Source organism: Plecotus auritus, assembly GCF_963455305.1.
Source record: "Plecotus auritus genome assembly, chromosome: 1".
NCBI classification, from domain to species: domain Eukaryota; kingdom Metazoa; phylum Chordata; class Mammalia; order Chiroptera; family Vespertilionidae; genus Plecotus; species Plecotus auritus.
This window is the reverse complement of record NC_137770.1, coordinates 218776486-218798644: the sequence shown is the minus strand read 5'-3', so window position 1 is coordinate 218798644 and position 22159 is coordinate 218776486. Positions and strand designations below refer to the sequence as shown.

Here is a 22159-nt window from a genome sequence, read left to right as displayed (position 1 = left end):
CAGAGTAAGTAGACAACCAAATAATATTTAATGGATATCTACTAAGAGTAACAGGATTTCCAAACAAATTATTTACATGTGATTGGCTCAGACTCATATAAAATACACACTCTCAGTATTTGAAAAGTATAGAAAAATTTCTTAAAATAAACTTAGATTTCACCATTGGTATACTGTTATAGTAATAGTTTGATTTGTATGTTATAGAATATTGTTAGAGGAATACAGAACAATGCAACCTCTTCATACAAATTTAAGACCTGGACCCATGAACTGAGATTATAAAAGAAATCAGTAATAACAAAAGAATACACAAAGTAAGAAGCAAATTTAGGAAACACCAAAAAATTCACAAGGACATACCAGCATGCAGCTACCCTATGGCCAATGTACTGGAGAAGTGAGACTAATTATTGGGTAAAAATGAAATGAAAGAATTCACATGGTTCCATATTTCAAAAATAATTTACCAGAAATGTAATCTTTTGAAAGATGGGGTTATAGATAAATTCAGTGAATTTCCTGTGTCCAAGCTTGTTAGGGGCAAAAACTAAGAAAGGGATCCAATTTCCAGTCCAATACTGCAAACAAGAAAATCACTATTGCATAGTTTATTGCATAATCATAATTTCAAGGACACATTGACTTAGTGAAGACAGCATATTTTTAGTGCCTGGGTACATTAATTATAAGTCATGCTTGTAGACTGTTTCTGATGAATTATGTCCAAATGGCAGGGCTGTTCTTGGAGTAATTTCCCATTTACTTTGATCTACTGAGTATATTTTAAAGTACCAAAGTTTATTTCATTATACCCTTTTGGCTAATAAAGGATAGTCTCCTCTGAGTAAATTCCAATCAGTGTTTCTTTTTTATTATTTTATTCATTTTTATTTATTTATCTTTTATTTTTTTAGGCATCACCATTTATTCCTCTATATTCTCCTCCACCACCACCTGCCCCGCCTCCCACCACAATCACCACACTCATGGACACAGACAGAGTGTGTTTCTTGTATAACCTCCCTCTCCCTTACCTCCCTAGCGCCTGGTGTTCAGCAATTCTCTCCCATCATACACTCTCCTGCAGCAATACTGATATTGCAGGGCCTCTAATGCCTCATGCTCAATCTCAGAATCCAAACTCATTGATCTCTGCTGCAGTATCTCTTCCATATCGACCCCTACATTTGGCCAAAAGCACTTCACTTTGAGAACAAGGGTCATAACCACCTTCTTGCATGCATAGGAAATAAATAATAATTAGTCTATGAATGAATGAATGAATGAGAGGACTCATTGGAAATTAAATATTGCAACAAGGATTCTGGGAACAACAGCACAAATGGCACATAAGGAGAAAGGCATCATCAGAGACAGATAGAAGAAAAACTTTCAGGTATCTTACAGCAAAGAGTCATCAGTATGCAATACCCTAATTCTTAAATTTGCAGGTGAGAATGTTGGCATGTGTGTATTTGAATAACTATATTAAGCTAATCACAGTGGGTATTTATTGTATATAATAGTAATATTTTAGAGAATCTTGAGATATATATATATATATATATATATATATATATATATATATATATATATATATAAAGCCATGCCATAGTAAGTCCTCTGGTAACAGAGATCTACTATGTTTTAGTTTTATTTAGGAATACTTTGGCTTTGGGGAGGCAATTGGCTGTAAGTCCCTTTTTTGATGTGGCTCAGAGTTATGTTCTAGTCTCATCTCCTTTCATATCCCTATGAGTATTCTAGGCTTCTATTATACTGACCTTTCACACTTCACTAAACTCAACAAGCTCTTCTAATTTTTGCTAAAACGTTCTTCTCATTATATAGCTGGCCAACCAACCCGTTTGTCCTCCTTAGCTCTTTCCTTTTGCTAGAATCCTTCTCAGGTGTAGCTATCCTCAGCACACATCCCCTCTACTGCCCTATTAATTCACGAACACTTCAATAAAAACATGATCACACTGTTTTAAAATGATAATTTTTTCTTAGTCCCACAACCCCCATACACACTGTGAACAACTTGAGGGCAGCACTGCTTATACCTACGTATTTCAGCTCTAGGCACTGTGACAGACACAGAGTATGTTCTTAGCAAATCTTGTTGAAGTGAACAAACACAACTCAAGCCTTCTCGTAGCTCAGCGTGTAGTAAAAAGAAAGATATGTGAAGGTTTTTAGTATCCAGTGTGAAAAGTCAGAAGAAATGTGTTAATGCCATGTGGTGGAGCACAAGGACCAGAAGGGCTGACTCTACTTGGAGTAGTCCAGAGAAACATCAGAGAAGATGAAATGTGAGCTTGGCCTGGAGTAAATGGAAGATCTCCAGTTGGCAACAGAGGAGCGAAGCATAACAAAAACAGGGGAAAACATGCGCAAAGCCAGAGAGCTGTTAAAGATAATGGCATGCTCGGAGAACAGTGAGAAGTTCAATGCAATCTTTAAATATAAAAGCCTTACAGCCACTGCCCTCTGTCTCGCCTCCTCGCCTCAACCACGCTGCTTAAAAATGTCTCCACCACTCTTTATCCATTTCCTCACCTCCCACGTGCTCAACCCACTGCAATCTGGTTGCTGTTACCACAATCAGCAAATATGTCCTTGTTCTTTATCTAATGACACACTCGAATCCTTTTCTTGACTTTACTATAATATATAACACCGTTGTTATCTCTCTACTTTGTCAATACCCCCCTGCATTGGCATGAAAAGCACATTCTCCGGGTGTTGTGGGAAACCCTTGGGAAAAATCTTCATCCTGGGACCTGATACCTTCTGTCTCTTCCAAGAATTGATCTGGAATGATGTCTCCTGGAAAATGTATGGGACTAACACCAATGGATAACAGCATATTATTCTTAATCAAGACATACAAGTTCAGTGCGGCTCTCCCAAGAAGACAGATTCCACCCTGGCAACCTGGGGAAAAACATGCAACCACTGCAATGTTTTGGGTTTTTTTAATCACTCAGGTTCAGAAATCATAGCTATTTGTTACTTAGTTTAGACAAAATAATTGAGTGTGAGGGGTGATAGGGAGTGCTATTTTCTGAAGAAGCCAAGAGAGCTATGACTGGATGTACTTAGTTCTCACACCCTCCCTCCTGCAGGATGAAAAAGGATGGAGTCAAACTAGTCAAACTACCTTTACTTGCCTTCTTCTGTGAAATTGTTACCCCATTCTCTAGGTGAGGTTTTACGGTGGGCAATACCTATGGGTTCATCCCATTACCGAACAAATCATATCCTATCTTGCCTAAGGACTGCAAGTGAAAAATATACTGATCATTGCACATCGTTGCATCTAATCCTATCTAATTAAAGGCTAATATGCAGATCAACCAAACAGCTGAACGACCGATCTCTATGACGCACACTGACCACCAGGGGGTAGATGCTCAATGCATTTTGAGAAACATTTTTAAAAACTATAGGAGGTTGCTGAAAAATATTGGCTGAATGAATGAATGTTCCCCAAGTCTAAACCCTGTCCTTCCATAATATCAATGACCTTCCAATAATCAACTTCTACATGCCAACTTTAAAGTGAACAAACATTATGTCTTTACTTTTGATATGCAATATTTGCCATATTTGCAGCAGTCATTTACAAATGACAACTTCTGATAAAGGTTAGCATCTAAGTCCAGTATCAAGTTTTGACCAAATATTGACATATAACAACTCTCTGAAACCTTCCTATGATATTAACTAAACAAACAGCACAATATCCCAATAGCTCCTGGAGGATCTAAGTGATACTGAACACTGTGTTTTGGTAACATAAAAAGTAAGGTCTAGAAGCCCAGGTCAGCACTTACCCTGCCTTGCTACTTTTTAATAGCCTAATGGTAAACTCTGAACCAGAAATGTTGAGATGACTTCAAAGTTCCCATTGTTCAAGTTCTAACCTTAATACTTAGCACTGCAAGAGATAACCATTTGAGCTGAGGTTCTTAGCCTAATTGTTGGTGCAGTAATTGGTGGCTGTACCATTATGCCTTAAAAATATGCACACACAGAAAAAGCATTTACTAATATGGGAAAAGTCATCTATATAGAAACCAATGAGAAAGATTAGCAACGAGTGAGTTATAAATTTCTGAAATGCACATGCCTACTAAAAACTTTGTCAATTGTCAGCTACTAGTACATTCCAAAGTTTAATTACCTTCTCACTCATGAATTGTTTAAATGTTGAAATAAAAAAAGATTAAACTTAATGCAGACACTGTAATTAGAAACTTTAATTATAATTTAGAACTTCACCTTTCTCTGGACAATTACACTGGTTAATGATTCTGAGATACAGTTTACATATGCGTGTGTGTGTTTGTTCTCTTGGTTTTTAATACGTTCTGCTATGCTGCTTTTTCCTCTCAAGCTAATGTCACAGCATATCTACATCACTGACCTGAACAGGAAGACTTGGGGGTTTAGATCTTGCTATTCAGTGTGTGCACTGCATAGAAATGAGTGTATCTGCTAAGCTGATAAAAGTAAAATTAAATTTATCCTTTTTTTCCATTGCCTAATTGCTTCTGCAAACCATTTTTATATATGGCTGATAATTATATGGGTATATTTTCCCTTACCATTACAATAACTTTCTATTTAAAGTGTCACAGCCAAGTGTGGTTTCTTGATCGGGCTCTGTATACTAATATAAATTCAAACTTTCCTTCATTATCTTACTTTCCAGCAAAAAAAAATAATATCAAGGTTGAAAATCACTCCATTTGATCATCAAAAAGACCAAATCATTTCTTTTCACAAAATACATACATGCTTTTAAATGGAGTGCTGTCTTCACTAGTAGATGTGCAATATGACTAAGTATGTATATTTGTATATATCTGTGTTACATTTGTATATAGATAATTCAGCTTTCATTTTCCCCAGCTTCATCATGCTTCTCTAGATTTGGACAAATAACAAACAGTACCTGTTGCGTGATCAAACCATCTCTTGGCGCTCATTCAAAATCCTCCCCATTCCACACATTATTATGTATACCAATTATCAGTGTATTGCCTCTCAGCTCCAAATGCACCCTCCTTTCCCCTTCTCGGCGATACTGCAGAAGGACTCTGTAAACACTGGTCCTTTGCCAGCTGGCACAATGTTCGGCTTTGTCAGTAAAAGGTATGGGAGGAATCTTTTGATGTCCTAGCAAAAGCAGATTACTCTCTGTGCTTCTCTTGGTGGTTCAGATGCCTTGTCATTCTTCGTGTTGCTTCAAAAGATTGGTATGCGAGGAGTTTTCAGCCACCAGGCAGGATAGTCTTACACACCAGCTTCCGCAAAGACCCTCACAGGTTTCTTCACCAGCAACAGTGGCATGCTCCTGGAGCTCCAACTTATTCTTCACTGAGGTCTGACTCAGCCTCCAGGGGCAGGGCACTCTGCCAAGTCCTCACTGTCTCCCTTGTTCATGATGCTTCACTCCTAGAAGTAGACGTTGCCTTCTGCGTTTGCTAATTCTACATTGATTGGTGTTCTTTTACGCTGTTTTATTATTTAACCACTTGTACCAGTTCATAATTAATGGTATTGGATTTTCCCTATTCAGATGACTGTTGTGAATCCTTTCTTCTGACTGGATTCTGATGATAGGTGCTCACTTGGTAGTCTTGCAATTAATCAGACTTCCTCCAAGCAAACTACTGGTAAGACTGAGTAAGCAGGTGAATAAAGATGGAAATAAAGTGGAAAATTGGACATGACCAAAGAGAATTCTATAGGACTGTGTTAGGCTGGGGTATTCAGGGAAATGTAACATTAGAAAACTGTCGAGGGCCCACAAAGCTTTCAAGAGCCTCTGAGATGTAAAATATTTATTTCATTTGGGAAAATATCTCAATATATAGGTGCATGTGCACACATACATACACACACTCACATACATATACATTCTAAAACAGAAAAATAAAATTAAAAAACCAAACTGATTTTTTAAATGTTGCCAACCACAATTCCACTCAACTCAATTATATTTAGTTTGGAATGTAAGTCAATTTTAATGTTTAATATAAAGTGTTATAGGGGCCTCCAAAATAAGAAATCAAATCTTGAGTGTGCTAACATTTTTTAAAGTTCTTGGGTGAAGTTAGCTGAAGAGACCAGATTTTGCCCAGCTGGCGTGGCTCAGTGGTTGAGCATTGACCTATGATCTGAGAAGTCACTGTTCGATTCCCGGTCAAGGCACAGGCCTGCGATGTGGGCTTGATCCCAAGAGTGGGGCATGCAGGAGGCAGCCAATCAATGATTCTCTGTCATCATTGATGTTCCTAAATCTCTCTCCCTCTCCCTTCCTCTCTGAAATCAATAAATTATATATTTTTAAAAGAGACCAAATTTTGATTTCAATTCAAAAATGAAGACGTTTAAATTTTTTTTTTGTTGCTAATGACTACATGCCTAATATTAGCTACCAGCCTTTTATTTTTATTTATTTATTTATTTGCATATAAACATTAATGTTTATTTTATTTTATTTTTCTCATTTCAATGTTTTATTAAACTACTTTTTTGTTTATAGGGACAACCAAGAAAAAAATACATCATTTATATGCAAAATACAATGAACACAGGCTCATGGCAATATAGAATAGATTTTAAATTTTTCAAAGAAGCTTTCATAAACACAATGACAGCAGCAGACAGGACCACAGACACACAACAGCATGATTGGCTGATCATGACTACTTCACTGGGACATGGTCCTGTCCCAGTTCCGACACATGTTATCCTTAAACTTCAAGTCTTAACTTTGCACATCAGCATCCCCTGTTCTTCATTTCAACTTAGCATCAGTAGATTCCTTATGTTAACTGTTAAATTTTAATTTTAATTGCAGATTTATAATGCTTTTTACCATTATTTTCCTTACTTGACTTTTCTCATAACTCATGATTTGTAGACATATATAAATTTGCCAACTTTCCCTGAAAGGAAGTCATACATGGAAACACTAGCTAAATAATTGCAGTTTCTTTTCCTTCCCTTTTTAAAAAATTCAGCTTCATTGAAGTATAAATGACAAATAAAATTGTAAGCTATTTAAAGTGTGCATTGTAGCAATTTAATGTACCTATACATTGTGAAAGAATTCCCCCCATCTAGCTAATTAGTACATCCATCACCTCAACTATTTATCGTTGTGTGTGTGACATTTTTTTAAGTTCTACTCTTTTATAAATTTGAATTATACAATACAGTATTATTAACTATAGTCACCATGTTTTATATTAGACCCTCAGACCTTTTTTATCTTATGGCTGAAAGTTTGCACTCTTACACCCACCTCTCCCTATCCCCACCCCCAGACCCTGACAGCCACATTTTTACTCTCGGTTTCTATGAGCTTATTTTTTTTTTTTTCATTTGACATAAAAGTAATACACATGGCATTTGTCTTTCTCTGTTAATTCACTTAGCATAATGCCCTCAAGATCAATCCATCTTGTAGCAAATGGCAGGGTTTTGTTATTTCTCATGGCTAAATAATATTCCTCTGTGCATATATACCATGTTTCTATACCTTGGTTGTTGTGAATTAGCCTATCATGAACATGGGAAGGCAGATACCTCTTTGCGATCCTGCTTTCATTTCCTTGGGATGGATACTCAGAAGTGGGATTGCTGGATCCTATGGATTATATTTTTTAATTTTTGAGGAACCTCCATAGTGTTTTCCACAGTGGTTGTACCATGTTACATCCCCACAAACAGTGCACAAAGGTTCCATTTTATCCACAACCTCACCAATACTATTAACTCTTGTCTTTTTGTGATACAAAAAAAATACATAAAATAAAAAGGACTAATCGGAACACCCAAGCTACAATGGTGTACCACAGGTACAAAAGGATTAACATCCTTAAGTGTCATGTATTTGGCTAGAATAAATAGGCATGAGTCAATCACATCATCTTTTAACACTAAAAATACTCCTTTCTTCTAGAAAATTTATCCCTCCCAACTTTGCATATATTAAGTAAAAATAGTATTTAATGAAAAACTCACCATATCTGTATCTGAGACAGGGCCAAAACTGGTCACGTAGATGTTAGTGAAGACTTCAGTAATACTGTCTGATATGAGAAAAAGAGATTGAATATAGATATTATGTAATGAAAGGCACTGGAGACAGAAGGGGTTAAGTTCATGGGATGGTTAGAAAACCATGTGATATTTAGGAATATTGCTCTTTCTTTTCAACTTTCAGAACCAACAAAAATATCTATGTTGCTTACTTATTTCATAGGTCCCAGCAACCCTAAATGCAAAATTCCTAAAAGATTTAAGATCTTCTTACTTGGAAAATAAAACTGACTAGAACAGTGGTTCTCAACCTTTCTAATGCTGCGACCCTTTAATACAGTTCTTCATGTTGTGGTGACCCCCAACCACAAAATTATTTTTGTTACTACTTCATAACTGTAATTTTGTACTGTTATGAATCGTATTGTAAATATCTGTGTTTTCCGATGGTCTTAGGTGACCCTGCTAGCGGTTCTCAATCTGTGGGTCGTGGCCCACAGGTTGAGAACCGCTGCTGTAGAGCCTAAGACCATCGGAAAACAGATATTTACATTACGATTCATTAACATTATGATTCAGATGGTACTTAATGATGCTAGAGATTTAGTTTTTAGGTTGTAAATTAAGGAATCTTCTGAATAAAGCACAAAACAGATTGTTAATCATTACAAATAAATATAATTCATATTAATATAAAAATTATTATTCAGTGATATAAAAATAAAAGCAAATAACATACATTAGTCATAACAGATTATTTCCAAACAAGCTTGCTTTTAAATGTACTTAGCGTGGGGGTAAGGGGGAAGAGATCAACCAAAGGACTTGTATGCATGCATATAAGCCTAACCAATGGACACAGACACCAGGGGGGTGAGGGCATGAGGTAAGGTAAGGGGAATGGGGGGGGGGGGGGGGCGGGTAAGGACACATGTGTAATATCTTAATCAATAAAGAAAAAAATTTTAAAAAGAATGCCAAAATTGCCAAGACTTATTTAGCATTCATCTTAATTGGATTGAATTAAAGTCTATAGTTATGTCCCTTATTGACTGTAACACAATTAACTGGATTGCTCTGTTAGCCAGGTGATTTTAAGTAAGGCAACTGGTGAGGGGGGAAAGTTCAAAGGAAAGATTTTAAGAGAAAAACACTTTAAATGTTCTTATAGAAAAAAATTCATCATTAATTTCTACCATCTTACAGTCAGGGGATAAATGATGATGGAAAACATAAAATAAAAATTTCTATCATCATGAAATGAATGTCTTATCTAGTAACTATCAAATTTTTAATTCTAGACAAACACTACCATGACATATTTTAATATTATATGGGACATTCATTTATAATCATGAAAGAGAGAGGAAACTAAGTCTGGGATATTGAATCCACTATGGCAAAACCAAAAAAATAAAAAGAATATGAAAAAACGGAGTAGACTTCTTCAAAAGGCTTTACATATACTAATCTGCATAACAAACCTATGAAATCGATGTTCACTTATCCTAATGTGTGTGTGTACACTTATGTACAGAAAAGTAAGGGATTGTGCCCAATGACCCACACTTGGAACCCAGGCAAGCAGGGTCCTGAACCCTCAGGGTAAACCAAAGCATTATACACAGTAAATTTGAAATAAAAGTGTGTTCTCATTAACTACATATTTGTATACACCACAATACTCTGTGCCAAGACATAGTTATAGTGTTCCAAATAAATATAGTCATTCAACTTTATTATATGTATATACTATTCTATTACTCTATTATAAAAACTGTATTTATGAAATTTTATTATAAAACTGATTTGAAACCTAAATATATTTATAAAGTTAACTAGTGGCCTGGTTCACAAAATTCGTGTACGGAGGGGGTGGTTCCCTCAGCCTAGCCTGTACCCTCTCCTATCGGGGACCCCTTGGGGGATGTTGGGATCGGGCCTAAACCGGTAGTCAGACAATCTGTGATCACTGGCTCCTAACTGCTCACCTGCCTGTCTGCCTGATCGCCCCTAACTGCCTCTGCCTGCCTGATCACCCCTAACTGCCCTCTCTTGCCGGCCTGATCTCGCCCCCAACTACCCTCTCCTGCCGGCCTGATCTTACCCCCAATGGCCCTCCCCTGCTGGCCTGATCTTGCCCCCAACTGCCCTCCCCTACCAGCCTGATCTCGCCCCCAACTGCCCTCCTCTGCTGGCCAATTTGGTTCTAAATGGTCAGTTTCTATTCCAGTCAGTGTCAAAAGCTCCACCTCCTAGGCAGCTATTGGCTCCTCACAGTTGACCCAGATTTGGTTCTGATTGGCCAGTTTCTATGCCAGTCAGCGTCTCTGGGCCTATCAACAGGGCCTGATCAGAAAGGCAGGGCTGATCAGCAGCCCCAGTGGAGGCTCGAAGAAAAATGGAGGCATAGCTGCTGGCCAGGCTCCGAGGGAAAGAGAGAGGCAAGTGCTGGTCAAAAGCTGCCACAGACGCTACAGATCAGCCACTGCTTCTTTCTTCAGGTCTCTTTCCGGGCCTGATTCGCAGCCCCCTCAGCAGTCACTGCTGGGTCACCAGGCCTGCAGCCACCATAGTCAGCGCTGGATTGCCATGGCAACCCAGCGCTAACTTCCAGTTGGTCAGCCTTTGGTCCTCGGTTGTTACCCCCTGGCTCTTTATTATAGAGATTCTTAGCTGCCACCTGCTCCAAAGACCTGCACAGGGTCAGCTTCATGGATATGCAACTTGTGCAACTGCACAGAACCCTGTGCTCAGAAAAGCCCCATTCTCGGTTTAATGTTCTATTATTACTATTTTTAAAATTAATTTTTAATAAGTTTGTTTAAATTGATTTTTTAGAGAGAGGTAGAGAGAGAGAAAAACATTGATTGGCTGCCTCTGGCATGTCCCCTACTGGGATCGAGCCTGCAACCCAGGCATGTGCCCTGACTGTAAATCGAACCGGCAACCTTTTGGTGCACAGGATACCCAACCTACTGAGCAACACCTCTGGGCTATTTTTATATTTCTTAATCATTTTCTGACTAAAGGCCCTGTATTTTCATCTTGGACTGGGCCTGTGCTGGACCTAAATTATATATGCGGAAGGAAGGAAAGAAGCAAGGAAGGAGGGAAGGTAGGAAGGAAGGAAGGAAGGAAGGAAGGAAGGAAGGAAGGAAGGAAGGAAGGAAGGAAGGAAATGAGACCCAAGTTTGTTTCCCCCTTCCTTTATTTGCACAAAATCAATAATACTATCACATTTATTCAATAAACAATAGAATAAAATTTTAGTAATTATAGATACTGATTTAAAATATTCCAGAGCAGAGAAACTAAAATGTTAAGGTAGTCTTCACACAAATAGAAGCAAATGCAATTGTCTTCCTTAGTCTGGAAGAGTAAACTTAAAAGGAGAGATGGCAAAAATGTGTGAATATATTTATGCTTAAGGATATGAAAAATATCCACCACATACCAAATGGAAAGTAAAGAGTAAGGAAGAGTATTATCAGTACCTAATGGCTGTAGAGAAATGCCAGCTAATAGCAAGAGTGAAAAATAAGATTTTACCATTAAAGCTCTAAGAAGAGCAAAACCTAAAGAGGAAGAAGATAAATATGCAAAGTTACCTTAAAGAAATGATTTCATGGTTTACTAAAGAATGTATGCATTGGAAGGAATATTCTTCAGCTATGAAAGTTCAGAAAAAGAAAAATCAGCTAAGCACACACTGACCACAAATACCCAAAAGGTACCCAAGATTGGAAAAATGATTCTTGGTAATAAGACTTCGAGGATTTCCATATAGATGGATGCCCAGAGCTGTAAATAATTAATAGGCATTAGTGAAATATTCCAGTGTGATGACTGCACATATCTGATACATCTAACACAACTTTCCAGGGTTCTGCATTTGAAGTGCAATCGTGGATGATGATTTCGCTTTCCATAAGAGAAAGAAAGGGAAGCAAAGGGGAGGCCAGGGAAGTGGGGTGAGATTATATGAGTAGGGTAGAGGTAATTTTTGGATTTTGTCAAAGTCCAAGTATCTGCTGGTTTTATTTTGTTCACACATGTGCATGTAGGACAGGGTTGAGTTGTGTTGTTAATGCCTGTTACAATACTCTGATCCATGCGATAGATGTATGTCACAAGTAAACAAATACCACTGATACTCTGGAGCCATTCCAGTCTCAGCATTTTAGGTACCAGGAGTGACCCTCTCAAATCCTGATCACTTTAGTGGAGTCAACAAGCACTCTCCTGCCTCGGTGCTTTCACATTGGTGTTTACTTCGCTTTCATTTTAGATAACTGCTGCTCTGCCTTTGGGTCTTGGTTTAAATGTTCACTCCGAGCAGGGCTTTGCTACTTTTCCTGTATAATGTAAGTCCTTTTCTCTCATTTTCTCTCCCTGACAATGTTTTCTTCACAGGGTGTTTTAGAACTTGACCTTATTTGTATGCCTTCATTTTGTTTGTTTTGTTTGTGTTTTGTCTGTCTTCCCAACTAGGATTTAAATGTGCTAGAGGCAGAGGCTGTGGCTTTTCTGTTCTGTTATGTCACCAGTGCCAGCCCACCTGCTACATATCAGGTGCTTTATATTTGAAAAAACAAGTTGTTTCTAATTATAGTTCATACAGAACATATAACTCTCCCCAAAATATTCCATCAACATACAAAATGGCCCTGAATAGCTGTCACTGCTTGTAAAGAAAGGGCACTGTCATTTGTAAAGGCTGAGACCAAACTGCCATTGACAGAGGGAGGTTGAAAGCCTAGGAAATAGGTTCTCAATGAAGAAACAAAGTCAAGGAAAAGGGGAAAATGTATTTAAAAGAAGCCCTGTCGGTAGGAACTAAAATGTAACTGCTGAACAGTAACAGGATTTTAATGGAAACATCCACCATGCGTTACCTCAAAATAATTGCTTATCAGCTAAATTTTTGGCTTTAGAAATATCAAAAGCATTATATGCAAAAATAAGAAGATTTTCTAGAGCAGTGGTCAGCAAACTCATCAGTCAACAGAGCCAAATATCAACAGTACAACAATTGAAATTTCTTTTGAGAGCCAAATTTTTTAAACTTAAACTTCTTCTAACGCCACTTCTTCAAATAGACTCACCCAGGCCGTGGTATTTTGTGGAAGAGCCACACTCAAGGGGCCAAAGAGCCTCAGGTGGGTCGCGAGTCGCAGTTTGCCGACCACGGTTCTAGAGAGTTTTTCCAAGGCCAAATACCATGAGTTTATTAACAAGTACTTAAGGATAAATAAGGAATGCAAGTGATAAACATAGAAGAATGTGTGGTCCATAGAACAATCATCAAATTCAGGGTGACAGCTAGCTGGGAGAGAGGAAGAGGAATAATCTGCCGAGAGGTACCAAGGAGATTCTAATATATTTCTAATATTTTCCTTCTAAAATTGACATTAATTAATTCTGTCAAGGTTTTAAGATTAGATAAAGCTGATCACAGAATCAATCATATTATTCTCTGTACTTTTCTGAATGTTTGAAATACTTCAAAAAAAGTAAATGGCCCTGAAGCATACTCAAAGTGAACCCATAAATAATTTCAAGGAAGGTTTAAATTAAGTCGTGGAGATTAATCTTTACTAGGTAATAACAATCAAATGTACTTTAAAAAATATTTTGCACAAGTTTTTTAAAATAGTTAAGTTTGGCTTATGAACATGGTTAATGTGTGCAGAAGTGTGGGGTATTTGGCTATAAAGACAGACGGAGGTTGTATTGAAAAAGGCCTGCAATGAGAATGCTGCCTTTCTCTCACTCTCTCCCTATATAGCAGCAGAGCATTCACCGAAGAACTTAGATATAGAGAATGTTATGTCCAGGGCTGTTGTACTAGAAATGTTATGTAACATTTATAACAGTGGGAAAACTGAATCAGGGGAGATTAAAGAAAATATATCCAGTTTGAAAGATGTTGCAGTAGTTAAGACAAAAGGAAAAAAAAAATGACAGTGAGAACAGGAAAGCATAGAAATCAAGGGAATAGATTTTTTTTTCTAAAGTGGTATTTTTAAATTACTGTTGTATTACTATTAAGAGGATATTTAGAGCCTAGAAATAAGCAGTTGCATAAAACAAATGAAAGAAGACTAGAAAGTAAATGGATGGTGCATACCTGAAAAAAATAAGTGGAAAATATTTTCTGTAAATGCTTGTCAAAAAATACTTGGATGAAGTCATAAACAGTTGAACTGTACTGGGTAATGTAATACACTAGCAATCAAACCTTCAAGCAAAAGTTTCTAACATTTAGCAGGAATTAAGTCATGTCTTTCTGTACAACATTTTATGAATGATTGACATACTTTGGAAAATAGGCACTTGTTTCCAGTGGCTCTTCATGAGTGGACAAAGATTTCAACACCACTGAACATAGCAGTGGGCTTTCTGTTTTCTCCTCAGTGCGGTCCACCTCACCATCCTACCGAGATTTGCAACCATTCCATGTCTCCCCCTAACTCTAATATGTTCATTTACTTATTATGTTTACTATTTGCTGTCTATAGCTACCAATATAATAGACACAAGCCACACATTGCTATTTAAATTTAAATTAATTGAAATAAAGTTAAACATTTAGTTTCTCAGTCACACTAACCACATTTTCTCCACATATGACTTTGGCTACCATATTGGATAGCACAGTTGAACATTTCATGGTCACAGAAATTTCTATAAGGTAATACTAGTCTATATCCTCCCACTAGCAGATAAGCTCCATGAACACAGGAATTTTTATTTGCTCAAAAAGATAAAAGTCCAACACTGAACAACCCCTGACATAATGTATATTTTTAATGATTTTTTGTTGAATAGGTAAATTCTCATTCTTTCTCACAGAGTCACTTAAAGTATTCATGGCCTCTGTTACAATGCAGCTTTCCATAGCCTAGTAAAGAGAGATATCAGGCAAACAGCAAATAAGTATACAATTGCAAGAATTATATATGCTATGAAAGAATATAACAAGAAAATATTAATTCTCCTGGAAATACTTTCTTCACTTGGTCGCTGAAACACCACAATTTCTTGATTTTATTTGAATCCCATTTCTCTGAATCCTTTACTGCTATGCCACCAACCTATTAATATTGGAATGTACCAACATTCATTTGGGGGGTCTCTTTATTTAGTACTCGATGGTTCCTTTCATGTAGTCATGGACTCTTGAATTTTTATTTACAGTCCAGAGCATTCTTCTAAAATCTAGACTCCTATATCCAACTATCTAGTTGACATCTCCACTTGACTATCTATTAATTTTTTCAAACTCATCATGTTCCAAACAAAATTTATTTTTCTTTCCAAAATCAACTGTACTTGCAGACTTCCCTATAATTTTTGTTGTTATTCTAACCCTCGGTCACAAATCTTGGTTTCACCCACAACATTTTTCTTTTAAACAGTAAGTCTGGTTGAGTCTAAAAAATATCTATAATTCTATCACTTCTCATCTCCTTTTAAAGCTGTTACTATTCTTAAAGTTAACCTTATCTCTCCATAAAAATACTATTTCCCCTGATTCACCCTTATAGACTCTTATTTTGTTATAAAAGCTGTCATGAGACATAATTCACATTATATAAAATACATAATTTATAAGTGTCAATTCAGTGTTTTTAGTATAGAATTGTGCAACATCACTACTCACTAACTTCAGGAAAAAATTTATAATCAGAAAAAAAACCCTGAATCCATTCACAGTTATTCCCTGTCCTTCCTCTTTCCAGGCTCTAGCAACTACTAATTCAGTTTCTATTCCTATATATTTGCCTATTCTAGATATTTCATAAAAATTGAATCCCTTCTATGCCTACTTTATAGAGGGAGGGTGTTTTTTTAAGTCATAAATGGGTGTTGGATTTTGTCAAATACTTTTTTTGCATGTATGCAGAAAATCATAAAGCATTTGCCCTTTATTCTATTAGTGTGACACTTTACATCAATTTATTTTCATGTGTTAAAGCAACATTGCATGCTAAGATAAATCTCACTTGGTTTTGGTGTGTAATTTTTTATATGTTGCTGGATTTGATTTGTTAGCATTTGTGTGTCTGTATTCATAAGGCATATTGGTCTACAGTTTTCTTGCACTATCTTTGTCTTGTTTAGTATCAGTGTGATACTGGACTAATAGAATGAGCTGAGGCATGTTCTCTTTTCTTCTATTTTTAGGATATTTTGTGAAGGATTGGTGTTAATTCTCTTTTAAATGTTAGACAAAATTCATCAGTGATGCCATATGGAACTGGAATTTGCTTTGTGGGAAATTGTTTTGTTACTAATTCAGTCTCTTTCCTTGTATGTCTATTTAGGTTTGCTATTTCTTTTTGAGTTAGTTTTAGTACTTTTCATTATCCTAGGAATTTGTCCATTTCATCTAAGTAATTTAATAATTTTCATATAGCCAGTGTAGCTCAGTGGTTGGGCATTGACCCATGAACCAGGAGGTCACTGTTCAATTCCCGGTCAGGGCACATGCCCAGGTTGTGGGCTAGATCCCCAGTAGGGGGCATGCAAGAGGCAGCTGGTCAATTATTCTCTTTCATCATTGGCAGTTCTATCTCTCTCTTCCTCTCCCTTCCTCTCTCTGAAATCAATAAAAATAATAATTGTCATACAAATATAATACAAATGAGTTCCCTTACAGAATTTATGTAATATTTCCCTTAGAGATTCTCTGCCTGAGGGTTTTCCCTGGCTGTGCAGGGTAGACCAGAAGTGCAGAGAAGTTTATGCTCATAGAAAAAAAAAAATCAACCAATAACTGACGGTAGTTGAAGGTATTATAAGGAACCATTTCTGAGAGATCTTCAGTGGGATTAAACCTCAATTGTCCTTGTCAGTAACCTGCTCATTAGTATACACTGCTCTGCCTCCCATCCCTTCCCTGTGTCACTTTCCCACCCCTTCTGCTAGTGCCTCCTGGTAATCCCAAATAATCCATATCACAGAGTCTCCTTCTGAGGGAAACCAAACACCAACTATAAACGTCAATCACCTGGGTTAATTCCCATACACTTATATGTGCCACTGTCATCAGTCTATTTCATAAAAGTCATTCGATATTTATTAAGTGACTTCTGTGTATATGGCACTTTGTGTTCCCTATTAAAAGTTGAAAACTTTGAATCTGATAACATATTTGCCACTATTCTACCACAAAGGAATTGCTGCACCTCACTCAGTATCTTCCTTCCCGTAAACCCTTCAATACATGTTTGATAAAAAGGAAAGACTTGAACAACACTTCCATTCGTTCTGCATTTGGATGGTCAATAAATTGTCCATTATACAGGAAGAGTTCAGAAAAATAATAAAACCATTATGCACTATGTTTTGTTACAATCATTTTTCATTATAGTTCTAAATTTTGGTCTTTGATTTTTTTTAATTTTTGCATCTTTAGATATTCTGCTTGTTCTTATAGTTTTCCTTGTTTACTTTGTGTTTTTTTCCTACTAATGTAAATGCATTGATATTCATAGTATATTCCATTTGAGAATCCTGAACAAGAATTAAGATGCCTGCATGCTTTGGACAGGATACAAAAAACTCTTAAAGGAGAAACTAAACACTCCCATCATGACAGTAACTGTTATTGGTTACAAATGAATTTGACTTTGAAGTCACTTCAAGGTCTATCTATTCCCAACAGGCTTTGAGACTGTTCTGTCCTCTAGAACCATCAGTAGTAGAAGATCTGTAGTGCCTTCTCTCTCTTTGGAATGTGTTCCTTCAATACCTGAAGATCCAGCTTATTCTGGTGAGGAAGCTGAGGACACACCTTCTCCCCAAAGTACTAGTAAAGGAAATCAGTGGGGAAAGGGAAGACAAGACTGAGTGCACATTGAGTCCCATCCATTTAGTGGGACCACTGGCTCAATTAACAAATAGCTACTAAGGGCTTACTAAGTACTGTCCCGAGACATTCCCAGACTGACAGACAAGGGAGAGAATGCTCTCAAAGGGAAGCTGTATGCGGTACCAGAATCAATTGATGTCCCTCAAGGTAATGTTTCATCAAGCAGTTGCTTCATGTTCAGTCTGGGACTCTGACAAGGGAAAGAGTAAAGATGTTCTCAAAGAGGCCACTTCTGCTAATACAAATTATATTCTCTTGGAGGAGATTCTAGTGACCCAACCCCATTTCAAGTTGTTAAAGATGGCATCTAGAGCACATGGGATGTCAGAACACTGCGTCCAAAGTTCAGTCTGGGCACAAGCTATTATAGATCTAATATCCCTGGGTTAGTTGGTAATTTGGAGCATACCAGCCACCAACTAGAAATCCTATGCTGTTCTTCAAACTAGTTTAGCAAGTTATAAGAATTTAAAAATAAAAACTATGTTGATATAAATTTACATTTTGTTCCCTAAATACATATTAATAAGAAAAGATTCTTATATCCAATATATAATAAAAATGAACTTTTATCTTTTAAGATTAAAATTATGTTATAGATCAATATAAATTGAGGATTCTTAATGCACTTAAAATATAATTCATATGTAATTCATATATATTACCGATATCAAGGGATGGAAAAAAATCTTACTGTATTCATTTTCTATATTAAAAAATGGTATACAAGTTAAGCACATTAACTGACTTTTTTTTAATGACCATTTTACCATCATCGCAGAATACTGCTATCGACAATAATATTTCTGTTGATGTTGCAAAATAATTTTTTTTACATTTTACTATTTTGTAGAAGAAAATTATTTAAATGTAATAAAGTATTAACTTTTAAAATACACCCCAAACAATTTCAAAAGCTCTCATATAAGGCCATGGCTTTTAATCATTCAACATTTCTTGTCTTGCCTTCTCTATGCCTGGTCTTGGTGAAAGGCACCAACACCTTGTCACTTGTCAAGATTTTACACTCAATCTGAACCGCTTACTCATTTCTACATTTTAATTTTTCACTGGGTTCTGTTGATTATGTTTCCTACATTTTTTTGAATATTCCTTTCCACCCTATCCTCACTGGCAAAAGCCTCTAGAACGGCTTCTTTTAGTCTTCCTGCTTCTAGTTTTACCAACTCCTATCTACCCTCCTTAATACTGCTAAAGTGTTCTCTCCTTATAAATTGTGTGATGTCGCTTTTCTGATCAAAATTGTTCTCACTGCTGCCCCTTTGCCTATAGATCAAGTGAAAAGTTCACAGCATGGCATATGAGACCCTTCATAATCATCTTTGTGTTTTCTTCCTGGTGCCATTCTATGTTGTGTACCTTAGCCATATCACACTCCATGCCATTCTCCTTCACCCTTCCTTTCTTTGTAGTTGCCCTTTCCTCTAGTTTAATCCTCACTCTTAAAAAACAAACAAACTCAAATAACACTTCTTCTCTGGGGTACTTAATTAGTCTTCCTGGTAGTTACCATACCTGGGGTATTTAATTAGTCTTCCTGGTGGTTTTAGAAAAATTTACTTCTTCAAATGAAATAATCAACACTATGTAACTTTCAAAGCATGAGAGGTTATTAAGTGGTTGTGTGTCCCCCACTCTATTCACCATACAACAGACAGCTCCTAGCAATTTGCTTTATGTGAGTAACATAGATAATCATAGAATGATACAAAGCCACATCCTAAAAATAATTTCATCAATCATTGTCTATGATGTAGTTCACATATATTTTCTTTATGAATGTGGCTTTTAAGTTGGGAATTCATTTTAAGCTCCTTTTTGTTCAACTCTAAATGGGTATCAGACTCTGAACAAGGGTAAGGCCATGCCAATCCTGTCACACTTAAATATGAAAAAAAAAATCAAAGTATCTTGACATCTATGAATAATCTGAACTAAATTAGGCAAATTATGTTGATGATAAATTACTGAATAACTTAATCATACATGGAAAAAATTTTAAAGCAAAATTTTAGATTTTGATGCTAAGAACTTAAGATCATCTGATTTTATTTCAAGTAGAGTTTAATTCTCACATTCAACAATCCAGCATTTTTCATCTACAACATTCCATGATTAAAAGCATGGAGAGCCTTGCTGGCAATATTACAAATTTTGCTATCTCACCGAATCTCTTGGAACAGTCTCAAAAAGAAACTCTCTTCTCACATGGATCTTGTTGATATTCTAATTTGATGATAGTATCACTTTCTTCCTAAAAATAAATTTAGCTTAAAATAACATAAAAGGAAAAAGAACTCTCCTAAAGTAATTAACTTTATCACCTATCACTGGATGGTATTTCCTGAGGGTATGCACATTGGAAAATGTTATGATTTCTCTACACTTAACATGCAATTAGGAAATTTTAGAAATTTATGTAGCAACCTTTAAGTACTTATCCTATCTGCTGAATTCCCATTGTGTGATACTACAAGGAACTTACTACCTATTAAGCTTATATTCTATGTGTCTAGTAGATTAAATGTTCATATATGATCCAAACTTATTTTCATGATCACTCTATAAACTGCGTAATTATATTCATTGTACTCCTTATCCAAATTAAACAGCTAATAAAACATATAGCTGAATTGAAATATTATTTTTGACTTAAAACCCCATGCTCATAACTATTTCAATAATAAAATGCATTCAAAACACAAAGACTGGTTGGTTATCTTGAGTAGTGCCAGTAAAATCCAACCATATAGATTGATTACATACCTGTCATGTACCAACCTCAAGTCATATATTTGGGGAGATAATAATATGGAGTAATACTAAAGAAACTTACATTTCAGTTTAATAATCATTGCTAGTTATGCAAAATATAAGGCTGTTTCAATTTTAGGATAAAACATTTACGTTTGAGAATGTGACACACATATATACATACATATACATACAGTATTTAATAAATATATTAGACTATATAAATACATATGTTTTACATGTTATATGTATATATATATGTATATGTGTATACACACAGATATATACATATGTGTGTATAAATATATATGTACTAGAAGAGATTCGTGCAATAGGCCTTCTTCCCGTGGCTTCCAGCACAGGTTTTCCTCTGGCACCCAGGACCCAGGCCTTCACTCCAGCTGGAGTCTGCCATCTTCGTCTTTGCTGCAGACTCAGGCCGGAGTCTGCCATCTTCGTCTTCGCTGCAGACTCCAGAGTCTGCAGTCTTTGTCTTCGCTGCACTGGAGTGCTGCTCCTGTAGATCCCTTTGCCTTCCGCCCTCCCTCTCATAGTAGGCGTCCTGCCCTGCCTGGCCACTCTGTGCCTGGAGCAGCTGGGCGGCTGCCATCTTTGTCCTTCTAATTTGCATATTCCCTCCTGATTGGCTGGTGAGCATAGCGGAGTGATGGTTAATTTGCATGTTTCTCTTTTATTGGTGTAGATAAATATATTTCTGTGTGGATATATACATACCAATATGAAATTTTGGTGTTGCACTGCCCTATATTTAAGTCAAAAGACATATTATTCTAACAAATCTGGAACTTCAGAAGAGGGCTACATGTAGGATGATACTGAAAATGAATAAATACATTTCCTTTCTTTTTTCCTGTTTTTCCTCCTTCAAAACAAAAACATATTGAGTGTGTTTACACTAAGTAATATACTTAGATAAACGATGAAGAACATGTAATATGTCACCATCGTGTCTCATAGAGAAAAAACAACAACAAGTAAATATATTATTGCCTGTGCAGTGTACTTAAATGGCAAAAATAATGAAAATGCTGAGGTGTGGTATGAGGAGGTAGATGGTGGGTGATGGTAAGGAGAGAGGTGGCACTGAATTCAAAGCTGTGGAGTCAGAGAAAGGCTGACCAAGCCATCTTTCTATCTTAATATGCACTTCTCTTAATTTATTTTTTTATCTACTTTCAGAACCTTTCCCTTCTAGCACTTTAACTCAATTTAATCCAGGCCTCGTGTTTGCAACCTAAAAACAAATTATAGCTATTATTTTTAATGAATAAAAATACTTATGATAGTCCCTTTGAAGAAATTTTAGAAGATCTAGATTATTACTTAGAAGAAAATTCTAAGAAAGTATATTACAGCATCAGGCTAGGACCTCGATGTTAATTCAGAAACCGGTAGTAGAAGAAACTACAA

At 36.3% G+C, this 22159-nt stretch overlaps 1 protein-coding gene across 1 annotated transcript in view; it reads right to left on the bottom strand.

The window, feature by feature from the left end:
- The window catches only part of GABRA2 (gamma-aminobutyric acid type A receptor subunit alpha2), a 104634-nt gene that overhangs the window by 50192 nt on the left and 32283 nt on the right, over window positions 1-22159 (bottom strand). Inside the window, exon 4 of the mRNA XM_080642530.1 lies at window positions 8053-8120. Coding sequence (XP_080498656.1) covers window positions 8053-8120 — 68 coding nt within the window. The remainder of the gene's footprint in view (window positions 1-8052; window positions 8121-22159) is intronic.